The sequence below is a fragment of the Lolium rigidum genome, chromosome 5 (genome assembly GCF_022539505.1).
Source record: "Lolium rigidum isolate FL_2022 chromosome 5, APGP_CSIRO_Lrig_0.1, whole genome shotgun sequence".
Taxonomy (NCBI): Eukaryota; Viridiplantae; Streptophyta; class Magnoliopsida; order Poales; family Poaceae; genus Lolium; species Lolium rigidum.
In genome coordinates, this window is record NC_061512.1 from 114,775,600 (window position 1) to 114,787,274 (window position 11,675).

An 11,675-nucleotide genomic window follows, 5' to 3' on the forward strand; every position below is an offset into this window, starting at 1 on the left:
TGTATGTACCGAAACTGAAATAGAAATATTTTATATACTTTTGTTTAATCTCTTTGGTTAGGCAAATCTATGCTAAGAGGAACCAAATATGCTATATGTAATTGATCTAACAATAAGTCTACACTTTTCCTAACAAACAAATAGTTGTTTTGCAATTGGCAAACAGTCACCTTTTAAGCCGTCCGGTGTAGTTCCGAATCTTGACACAATTTATCTTGTTTATCCCGTGTTCTTTCTCGAGTCTTCTTTTCCTTTTTGTTTTTTTTTCAACTTCATTATTTGTCTGAACTCTGAAGCAGCCAAGAGCTCAGGCTTGCCAAAATTGAGACCCGGTGTGGTATACCTAGTTAGCATATCATGGATGAATATTGTCCCCATGATCTTTGTATTTGTGTCCCATGTGGCCACAAACCTGACACCAGTTCAGGAGTCTCACATATTTTACCAGAAACAGCCCTCGTTTACCACCACAACCATTGAAAGCGCACTCTTCAGTGGATTCCTAACATCATAAACTCCATCTATGTATTCATGTTCTTAAAGAACCAAAAGTTGGAGTACACTCCATCAATAAAAACCTTTGCGGTCGCCATCGAGCACGTGGCCTCCGCGGGCTGCTAATTCTCCTCTTCAAAGAGAACATCATCAAGGTCCTCTTCCCTCAAGCCTAATTGCTTCATTATTGCCTCCAAATATCCATCAACACCACCCAATGATGATCCCACTTGTTCCTTCGACATGGCCAAAGCCACGTCCCATACCGATCTAGTCCCTTAACCCTAGCTCCGCCCTCCCGCTACGGTGAACCAATGCCAGGAAGCAATACTAGATTGCCCCTTGATCAGCCCGAAAACAACAACACCGAGGAGATTGGTGAAATACGGGAAAGGTGATCTCACGCCGGCTATACCCCGAGAGAACAATAAACCCTAATAACTTGAGGGAAAACTGTATTTTTTTTTGGAGATAAAGGCCGAGCCCAATGCTTCTATCCTGTGGGCCCTAAATCAGCTCGAAATATGGCCACTACAACTTCAATCTCCCCCATCCGTTCCTCTCCTCCCGTGTCCGAGGTGTACAGGTGTATTATTATGGCGTGACTGTTCCAGAAACAGCAGACATCCTGCTCGATACTCGATTTCGATTACTGCCCTCTCTCAGATCCACCGCCGCCCGAGTAACACGGAGGAGACCTCGCGATGCCGCCGCCGCCGCAGCCGAACGGGGGGAAGGTGACGCCCAACTTGGCCATGGACGCCGAGGGCACGCGCCTGCTCAACCTCACCGTCCTCCAGCGCCTCGACCCCGCCGTCGAGGACATCCTCATCACCGCCGGCCACGTCACGCTCTACGACTTCAACATCGACAAAAACCAGTGGGTGAGCACGCCGATGCCTTCGCCTCACTCGATCGAGGACCTGATCCGATCTGATGCGGTTTCTATTTTTGCGCAGAGCCGGAAGGACGTGGAGGGATCGCTCTTCGTGGTGAAGAGGTGAGAGCCAGCCAGATTTGGGGAAAAGGGATTTTTAGGTTTGGAATCGGGGTTTTGTGCGTGTATGGCAGCTAATTGTCTCTGGATTGTGTTGGATCGCTTGTAGGAACTCGCAGCCCAGGTTCCAGTTCATCGTCATGAACAGGCGCAACACTGGTATGTGCATCTTTCGCCTAAATCGATTAGCTCATCTCTCTTGCCGTCGTGGTAGTTTAGATATTGCACAAATAGGGCTGGTCTGTGATACAGCGGGTCCTTTTTTTTTTCCGTTCTTCTGAATCAAATACAGGATAGATACCACGTCCGAACAAGACTTTTTGCGTCGTGCTAAATGTCAGCACGTCCTAAATCTTAAGATTCACCTATGTTAAGTAGATTAAATCATCATTGAATTGAGTAATGCTGTAGTCGCATACTTCCAGAAAAAAGAATACAAGGTTTGATTGCTTCAAACTAATTTGGGTGCTCCGATTCTTTGTTGAGCCACATTGAAAAACCAAGAATAATATTTTGTGCATATTTTTTTATTTAGGCTGACGTTTCCTCTACACTGATTCCACAACTCTAGGTCTTTTGAAATACTATATACCATGGGTCAGAGATGATCCTAGAGAACTTAGGATCTTACCGTAGCCTTATGCCTGCATAGAAATCTGGCAGGGCCTGCAGCGCTAATTCTTGGTCAGTGGATCCATTGGAGAAAATCTGGTAGATATTATTAGATTTTGTAAAATCCATCCACGGTCATTGAACTTGGACTGCATACTCACTTTGGTCACTGGACTTCAAACTATCCGAAATGCAGTCAGTACCAGAGTTTCAGTTACACGTTACGGTCACTTGGTGCGTTATGGCTACCGTATTTCAACTATCTCGCATACAGTTGACTGATTGACTGTTGTTGGGCAATGCCAAGTAAGCAAACGACCAGACTAAAGCTGGGACCTTGTGCAAATTGGCATGCACTGTATCTAACCTATTTTCCCTTCCCTAAATAAAATACCTCGCACTCATTCTCTTATTAGAATTAGCACTCGATATATGATTCCTTGAACGTGGTCCATGAAACATTCGTATTACGTCATAAATTTACTAGGGAATTGATGTGAAACATAAACACAGAACATATTAATATGAAACCTAAACACAGCCCATGTGAACAAGGCCAGTCGAAATTCTTATGTTCGTTATTCTTCATCCACCGATGAAGAAAATCTTTCGGACTCGATTTTCAAATCCTTCTGCAAATATATCACAATAGATCTTCGGACGCTGGAGGAAATTTATGCAGTTCAATAGGATTTGCATTGGATTTGGACATGCAGAATCAACCAATGGTGGAGCCTTCGGACATTTTGTCTTTGAAAGCTCACAAACCCTCTTAAGAGTAGCAGAACATATTGGGATCATTTTCTGTTGAATAGGTCTATTCTCACGATATGTATTTTACATATGTTTGTTAGGATTTCATAGACCGACAACTTGCTAAGCTTGAGTACACGCAACTTTAATATGATATACTATAATTTAATTGGTTTATGAAAGGACTTTTTTTTTGTCCTGACAGATAATCTTGTGGAGGATCTATTGAGTGATTTTGAATATGAACTTCAGCCTCCATATTTGTTGTACCGGAATGCTACACAAGAAGTAAATGGCATTTGGTTTTATAATCAACACGACTGCGAAGCCGTTGCGAGTCTGTTTGGAAGGTGAAGCTCGCTTTGGTCCCTTGCTTTTGTGTGCATAAGATGCTTAGTCAAAGGTTTACCATAATTGAAATTGATGACCTGACTTTTGAATTTTTTACTACAAATGCATTTAGAAGTATTCAGATTACATGTCGAACATGATGTGTGTTAGTTTATCTCTAAACGTATTTGCATAATACATAGTTTGTTAAATTTGATAGAGATATATGACTATCAAAACAACTGATAAAACCCTCAAAGTTGTATTCCCTGCGTCCACAAAAAGATGTCTAGATTTGTCTAAATTTGGATGTATCTATACACTAAATAGTGTCTACATACATCAAAATTTAAACAAATCTAAGACATCCTTTTATGGACGGAGGTAGTATTTTGAAGACCGCCAATGTTCAAAATTACATATTTTAGGAAACGGGAGTACTTACTTGGGAAGAGTTTTTTTATTACATTCTAAATGTTTGAACTTTGTAACTGAGAACTGTCAAATACTCAGCTTCATATTTGCATTTTGGAAATTAACTGCCTAGTTATACCTTTGTGTAGAAGTCAGCTGAATCATTTGCTGGTTTAGTATACATCCACCAAGTTGTAAATTAATTGTTGCAAAAGCTGATTATATGCTATTAGCAGGAATTAGTACACAATATATCTATTGTTTGCTCTAATTCTTTTTTTTTTCAATCTTTTCCTGCAGGATTCTGAATGCTTACGCCAAAGTGCCCCCAAAGCCAAAAGTGTCTTCCATAAAAAGGTTTTTCTTCTGGACTTGTGCATACGATAAATTTCATTCGTCGGTGGAATTCATGTTGTCAAAGTTAATGTCTTGTAGGCTTTGCATTGAGTTTTATATTGAATGTACCTGTGATGAATTCTTTTGATGTGCCACAGTGAGTTTGAGGAGTTAGAGGCTGTTCCTACATCCTCTGCCATCGATGGCCCCCTTGAACCTCCTCCATCATCTAGTGCAATATCTGATACCCTTGACGAATCATTCGCCAATTATTTTAGTGTATGTTCTCCGAACTTTCTCTTGCTTCGTTCCAATTTATTTTTTCGCACTTTTCTTCAGATAGTACATGTTTGCAGCAGCTTGGTTCTGGTCTCAGAAAATCTGATGGCTAGTGTTATGGTTTGCTAATAAACTTGGCCCTAGGCCCTAGCACAAACTCATTCATTGTTTATCTATTTATTTTTTGTTTGGCAATTGAGATGAGTAATTCATCACTGTTTCTTCTCACAAACATTACCAAATTACTCCATCTAAATTTCCCGAGCTCAATAATAAATCTTCATTTATCTGGTTTCTGAATTTTGTTTCCGTTCTGGCATCTTGTTTGACTAGTATACCAGTACAATGCCTCTTGTTGGCCATTAATCGCAGTTGTATAAATGGTATTATCACTGTTGCTAATTACAGCGTCAAACGCCTGATGAATTTATATTTTTGGACATTTTGACAGAACGCTGCCAACATTGGGAGTGTACCAAGTGCACCGATGACTGGAATAGCTCACCAACCCACAGAGTTTGCTGCTCTCATTTCATCTGCTGGTGCAACACATGAAATTACTGCTTCATCATCAGCTCCACCACTGCCCCTCCACACTAATGCCCATACTAGCCGCTCGACAAACCTTGTAACTCCAGCGTTCTTTGTTCCTCCATCCTCTTCCACATCATTGGCGCAACCGGCTTCATCCTTGATGCCTACAGCGCCGCCTCTTCATCCAAGTTCTACTTCCAGCCAACGTCCTCCATATGGTACCCCCCTACTTCAACCGTTTCCACCACCAACTCCTCCTGCATCACTTACCCCTGCTGCGCACAATGATGGGCGTATTATTTCGAGGGATCTAGTTAAGGATGCCCTCCAGAGACTTGTTCAGGTAAGTTTCACATTACAAGGGAGAAGTTGTCATTTCCATCCTTGTATACACTCTAACACATGTCTTGCTAACAGAGTGACGAGTTCATTGATTTATTCTACCGGGAGTTGCAGAATGCACATACATAGACAACTTGGTATTTATGAAGATTCTGGTTGTGACAAAGACGAAAGGAGTGCTTTTGTTCTTTGAGTTTTGTATGCATTTTATTAGCCTTTAGTCCTTGAACTTATGTATAGCTTGGTCCAAATGTGTTTATGTAGAGCATTACTCCATATAGCAACGTTCGGTAGTATTTCTGCTGATCCTATTTCAAATATCTGTATTGTCGTACAGTATATTTATGTAACTTTAAACATCGAGTTTAAACAGGTTATGCAACAGCCTCAGTATCATTTTTTTGTTATAACTGTTCCTTGTAGGGAGTAGTTGATTCTTATTGCCCCTGGTTTTGCCAAGGGGGCGTCTGAGTTGCTTGACATAGCCTGTGGTGTGTCAGGGAGACTCCCAAGCAAAACACAGAAATTTGGCACTCAGACTCTTTACAATTCCATGCATCGAAGAACCATCCAAGAGCCGTGAGCAGATGGTAGGGAAATGAGCTGAGTTTCAGCTAAACATTTATGCATCATCTATTATATGCAGCTAGACACACAGCTGGCTATATGTATCTATGGACGTGGTTTATCCTCCATTTTGAGAAAAAAAATGGCTTAACAGGGAGTGCTTCATTGCCCTTGCATGGGGAGGGACCGAATATTGCTGCAGGGAGGTGCCGAACTGATGGTGGTGGCGGATTAAAGATAGTTTTATTTTAGATGTCGAGATCTAGATAGTGATAGCACCATTGGCCTCGATCAGCAGACAGTGTAAATGGAGCCGGGGGCAGACAATGGGCAATTTTGTGTTTTGTCCCGGGCAAGAGATCGTGGATGATCAATAGAATAATTAGCAAGTATAATTAGTAAGTATTGCTCTTTTTTCTTTGAGAATACAGTACACATAAATACGTAGACGGGTACATTTTGGATACCAGTGCCTTCCTAGCCATTCAATCAAGCCAGCAAGGATTAGTTCTCAAAACAATCGCTATTGTTCACAATGGTGTTAGGCACTCTCTCCAAATACAAAGACTTAATTGTAAGAAGAGTTGGCGAATTTTGATGTAAGTATTCACGACATGTGGATCTCGATGATCTCAACTAGTATTTGAGTAATAATATATGAAGGAAATGATCATACCGCCGAGCTGATCCATAGATCCTCCAAGCGTGTTCAGGTTGCCCTGCACAATAGCGACGTGATGTGCAGTTTGTCTCCTCTCAGCGCAACAACCTCTTGTTTCGATGCCTCCCACAGTAGTTCCTCCTCAGCGGGACAATCGCCCTCAACTGGTGTCTCGCAACATTCTCGAGCTTGGCCTCATGGCCGACATCAAGCTGGAGCTTAAATTTGGGAGTTTGTCGTGCCACCAAGATCTAGGATATCTAGTTGGGATGATGACACCACCATCGATACAAACCTAACCATTATTGGGCCAATCAAAGAAAGTCGTGCTAGCCAAATAAGTGATCAATTAAACACCAACTTCGAGTTTATCTTATATAACATTGATGAAACGGTTATTTTTTCATCTCATTTGACGTTGAGGAACTTGGGCACCATGTCAAGGGAAGCTGATAACCATTGTTCCCATCAAGAAACAAAATTTCCGAAACAAGTTTTGAGTGAATCTGATGCCTTCGACTTTTCCCTCTTTCTTTTGTGTGTTGCCGCCATCATGGAAGAGCAGCGTGAAAATGGAGGCATATAATTAGAAGCCTCTTCAAGTCTACTTCCACCTCAAAAGCCTTGCATCATTTGGTGGGAGGTATCCGGCCGCGAGGGGATTAGTGAAGATACTCGATAGCTCTCCAAGTTGAATATTTTGTCCAGAAGGGAAAATTTCCTTGGTTATAAAACACCATCTCCCCCATCCTTTTAGAAACCTTTTGTCAAACTTTACAAGCTTATGCTGGAAGACTACGAGAGACCTTACCAATATTGCTCTTGTGAGTTCATTTGAATATGTGAGAACGGGGGATTGGGTCTCCCTAATTTGTCTTCTAGGATTTCAACAATTTTGTGTGGGTTAGTCCTGGCTTAGTGGTTCTACGATTGTTTGAATAGCGAGTCGAAGTTCGTGTAGCTAGCTTTGAATTGCTTCCATCAACGAACGTGCGTGTGCTTAGTTATTCTCTCCCATTTGGTCCTACAACGCAAAGATCACGCCACCCTTCGTGTTTGAACTTTTCCATTGGGTGCCCAATGGAAAATTTGGGGTGAGGGTGGTCGAGGAAGATGAGATCAACCTCAGAGATCGACGAAGGAGGCCTCTAGCAAGCCAGATTTGTTGTCTATGAGCCGAAAGAGTCTACCAATTGTTGGCCATAAATGGTTACCTTTTGGGGAGTTTTTGTTTTGTTTTGTACATCGTTTTGATGTACTGGAAACTCATGGGTATTATGCTACATAAATACAAGGATGCATGTTGCGATGATTCTTGTCACCTATTGCGAGTGTTGTGTTTTATGTTGGAGAGTGTTCTCGTTGTCCCAACCATTGATTTCTATGTTTCAATGTTCATTCTGATATCTGTTGCGGCAGTTAGAGATTTGTTGCATACACCAAAACTCAGTTGCATCCATATGTTTGAGAAGTTGCAACGCTTTTCCGTGTTGCAAGACAAATGTTGTGAGGAATGTTGAAATATGTAAATAAAATGTTACGCGCAAGAGTTGTTCATGTGAGACGATCGATGAGGCGCACTTGCAGTCCAGCCGGCGCCTAGCGTCGCCCATAAATAGATCGAGGAAACTTGAGCAATCATACTGAAATGCGTAAGAATGATCTTAATGGTAAACATTATAATAATTTAGGTAAAGGTTGTCATCTAGTTGCATATTTAGCATGTCGTTCACGTGAAACCACCAATGAGGCGCACCTCCAGCCCATCCGGCGCCTAGCTTCACCCATAAAGGAGATCGAGGAAACTTGAGTACTTTTTTTTTTTTTTTGCGAATGAGGAAACTTGAGTACTGATAATACTGAAATGCATAAGAATGATCTTAATGGTAAACATTGTAATTTAGGTAAAGGTTGTCATCTACTTGCATATTTCTTGAAAAGAACCGGGCCTATTGCGCTAAGCTACATCGCAGTCGGTATCTACAGGTTCCAACCATATACTAACTCTTAGAGCGCGTCATCAAACTGTATATTTAGGTGCATCGGTGTGTATGCCGGCCGTTGCGCGGTCAGCGGAACGTCAGCATGACCAAGAACGATAGTAACGCGGCGGCGCCGACGCCGGAGCAGCAGAGGTCAACGATGCCATCCCGCCTGGCCTTCCACTCCTTCCTGTCCCTCTTCCCCTGGGCGAACTCCCGGTAGACCCGCCTGGCGGCCTCCTCCGCCCCACGGCGCTGCCTGGCGGTCGCCATGGCCGCGGCCACCGCCGCCAGCCCGTCCCGGCCGCTGACGCCGCCGCCCTCGGCGTCGCCCGCGCACAGGCTGACCTCCCTGACGTGGCCGCGGCGGTCGTCGCACGTGACCGCCGCGTCCAGCGCGACGCCGCCGCCGAGCACCACGGTGAACCGCGCCACGGCGTCCCCGCTCAGCCAGGTCCGGTCGACGGACACGGGGCGCCGGCTGGACGCGTTGAGGGCGGCGCCCGTGGCTGGGTCGATGAGTATCCAGCTCAGCGTGAGCTCGTCCGGCGCGATCGGGCACGGCGCCGTGAAGCCCTCCTGCACGAGCGCGTCGACGCGGAACGGCGAGCCCTGGAACCAGGGCGACGAGGCGTCCGTCTCGACGGCGCGCGACATGATGCACACGCCCTTGTGGTGCAGGTCGACGGCCGAGACGAGCCGCGCCGGGAGGGAGGGCGCGGCCGGTGGGGATGATGCGGCCGGGAACGGGAACGCGCCGGCGTAGAGAGACTGGTAGCCGCCGCCGCCGCGTCCGAGGCAGGCGAGGTCGCGGACGGACGGCCACATGTCGAGGCAGAGCGTCCGCCACGCGTCCGGGTCGCTGGCGAGGTCGCGGAAGCCCGAGCAGGCGCTCCCCATGGCCGCCAGCGAGGCGCCGTCGAGTCGACGGATGACGAGTCCCAGGACGTCCGCCGGGAGGTCCTCGATGACCGTTTCAATGCTGCCGTTGCCGCCGCACGCCGTCTCGTCAACGCGAGCGCTCGCCATGACCAGCACGCACGTACGTGCAACGACCCTGCGTGCTGCAACTTTATACGGATTGCTAGGCTGCGAGCGGGCTAAGTAGGAATCCGTAAGCAGGTCGTGATGTGAGCTTGCTGATGCTTGTTAAGATGGATCTCTTGTAGTTGTAGGCAGGATGCGCTTGGAATTTGGATTGGGTTTGAAGCGAGGTAGCTAATGGTAATCGGGTATATATTTGTCGGGGAAGGTGAGTGATCGCGGTCTGAAAGCGATCGTGCGCTCCCTTTCCCGGGTCGACTCGACTGGCTCGTTTCTGGAGAAGGGAGACGCCACGGTGACGGTGCCGCAAAGCAAAGCGAAGCTGAGTGGAAAGATGATTTTCCTGTGGCGCCAGTTCCTTCAACGCGATCCACGTTGGACGCACGCATGGATCCTTTGACGTTTGACCGACGTGGCAGCGAATGGGTTTAGCTGATTATGTGGGATGCACGACTTGTTTAAAATACAGAGCTTAAACTATGTGCATGACGGCTGGAGGGGAGCTTTCTTCAACTAGCTCCTTTCGTGCTCAATTTCACGTGGCAGCCATGACGGCCACAAATAACCAAGCAATGCAACTGGTTGGGGGCATTTTTCTCAGTTGCAAGCAAGAAGTCAGCCGGAACATCCTAAAAAACCTAGACGCCTCTACCTCAGCCTCCTTCTCCGTCCAGCCTCGCCGGTGTCGCAAGGAGCACAAAACTCAATCTTGCGTGGAGTGTTCTTTTCCTAATAAAAGTAGTGTTTAAAGTATTAGTTTAGGTTAGGGTTTTTGTAGTTGTCTTCTGTTTTGCCTCCTCCGCTACCACATAGATGACATCGTTTACAAGTGATCTTCGGCTCGTCGTTTGATGACGAGATCTCCTTACCGGCGTCGATGGTGGTGCTTGAGGATTAAATTTCTCTAGGTATGGATCTTCAGATCTTGCTTCGCGTGATCGATTTTGGATATTTTCTGATGGTTGTCGTGATGAGGATTGTCCTTGAAGTTTTTGTCCAGACAACTATGTTTCACAATGGTGATTTGTACTCTCGAATCTACAACGAAGTCAACCATGTTGTTCGGCTGTTTTCCCCTAGCATAGTCGTGTTGGTACTCTTGCTAGTGGTTATTGACTACTTCAATAATTGCGCGCGTGCACGTAGCCCTACTATTGCGGCTCAAATTAAAATTATGAAAAAAAATCTTTGTTCGTATTTACAAGTCTATGGTTTTGTTTTCTCGTGTTGCCTTCAAAAAAATACAGGATCGTGTCATGAAAAAAAGAAAGAGTTTGAAGTCTCTCGAAGATTTGCTCTTTTCTTTTAGATATTATATGTAATCGACGGAGACAACTCATATATCTCTACCATGTATTATTTGTTTCTATAAATATATATGGTATTGATTGTAAAAAAAACTAGCACGAATCATGAAACAATCTAATAATTTGGACATTTTCTTTTGCACTTCCAATCTTATGCGTAACTAGAAAAATCTTATTTGAAACTCACGGCTACAAATCATGCTAGTACAAATCATGACACAATCTTATGATCTAGAGTGACTAAGAATTAGCAAAAGTTGAGAGTGACTAGTTCTTAGACTGAAAATTAACTTAACTCCTAGCAAAAGTGATAAAATCTCAGTTGCAACTCATGGTGTAACTTAGAACTAACATGAATTTTACGTGAATCTAACGGCCTACAATATTTTTCTTAGTTGTTGCAACTCATGTGCAAGTATTAAATCCTCAGTTTCAACTTAGACTACAACTCATATCTAGCACGAACCACGAATCAGTCGACCGAGAGTTAGCAAAACCGTTATGTGTAAAGAACTGTGTCTTGTGTCTTTTCTCGAATTCTGAGATTTATTCTGAATAAACACGTGAAAATGTCTCCATGTCCCGTACGAGGCTTGCTCCAGTACAACCCCCTCCCAAACTCAACAAAATCCAACCGGTATTATTTAGGCCCTATCCAAGCCCAAATCCAAAACTCAGTATTCTCACGTATAGGTATACAGTCGCCGCAAGACAGTCCGGCGGGCACCGCAAGACAGTCCGGCACCGCAAGACTGTCCGGCGTGAACACCACATGTCGTTGCCTAATCGACGGTACCTCGGAGGAGGGATCCTCACGAGGGGGAGAAGAAGTAGGGGCCATAGGGCGGAGTGCACACGGGACGGTGGTACGCGAGTTACCCAGCTTCGGAACACCTGCACGATGACAGGGCCTCTCCGCTGCTTGTCCGGAATTATCCGGGCGCTTTCGCGTTGTTACAATGAGTTGTGGTTGTGGCTCTAGGGCTCCCGGGATCCGGCTTATAAAGGCGCACGGATCTAGG

The 11,675-nt window shown here is 45.0% G+C and overlaps 2 protein-coding genes across 2 annotated transcripts; one reads left to right on the top strand and one right to left on the bottom strand.

Annotated features, from left to right (window-relative positions):
- The first annotated feature begins 1,199 nt into the window (after window positions 1-1,199).
- On the top strand, window positions 1,200-5,482 carry LOC124653366 (mRNA-decapping enzyme-like protein). The gene is made up of 8 exons (XM_047192432.1): window positions 1,200-1,379; window positions 1,455-1,495; window positions 1,602-1,651; window positions 3,063-3,207; window positions 3,902-3,958; window positions 4,096-4,216; window positions 4,668-5,093; window positions 5,168-5,482. The coding sequence occupies exons 1-8, from the start codon at window positions 1,200-1,202 to the stop codon at window positions 5,219-5,221; spliced, it is 1,074 nt and encodes a 357-aa protein (XP_047048388.1). The 3' UTR covers window positions 5,222-5,482.
- A 2,712-nt stretch (window positions 5,483-8,194) lies between these two features.
- Window positions 8,195-9,217, bottom strand: LOC124658387 (probable F-box protein At2g36090). The gene has a single exon (XM_047196732.1). It carries the CDS (start codon window positions 9,200-9,202, stop codon window positions 8,390-8,392), a length of 813 nt encoding a protein of 270 aa, XP_047052688.1. The 5' UTR covers window positions 9,203-9,217; the 3' UTR covers window positions 8,195-8,389.
- Between the last annotated feature and the right edge of the window lie 2,458 nt (window positions 9,218-11,675).

What these genes read in the sequence shown, in the direction of transcription:
- LOC124653366 (XM_047192432.1), top strand. Translation starts at nt 1,200, where the DNA reads ATGCCGCCGCCGCCGCAGCCGAACGGGGGGAAGGTGACGCCCAACTTG. An exon ending in ACATCGACAAAAACCAGTGG is followed by an intron (nt 1,380 to 1,454) that starts GTGAGCACGCCG and finishes ATTTTTGCGCAG; the next exon opens with AGCCGGAAGGACGTGGAGGG. An exon ending in AAAGTGTCTTCCATAAAAAG is followed by an intron (nt 3,959 to 4,095) that starts GTTTTTCTTCTG and finishes GATGTGCCACAG; the next exon opens with TGAGTTTGAGGAGTTAGAGG.
- LOC124658387 (XM_047196732.1), bottom strand. Translation starts at nt 9,202, where the DNA reads ATGGGGAGCGCCTGCTCGGGCTTCCGCGACCTCGCCAGCGACCCGGAC.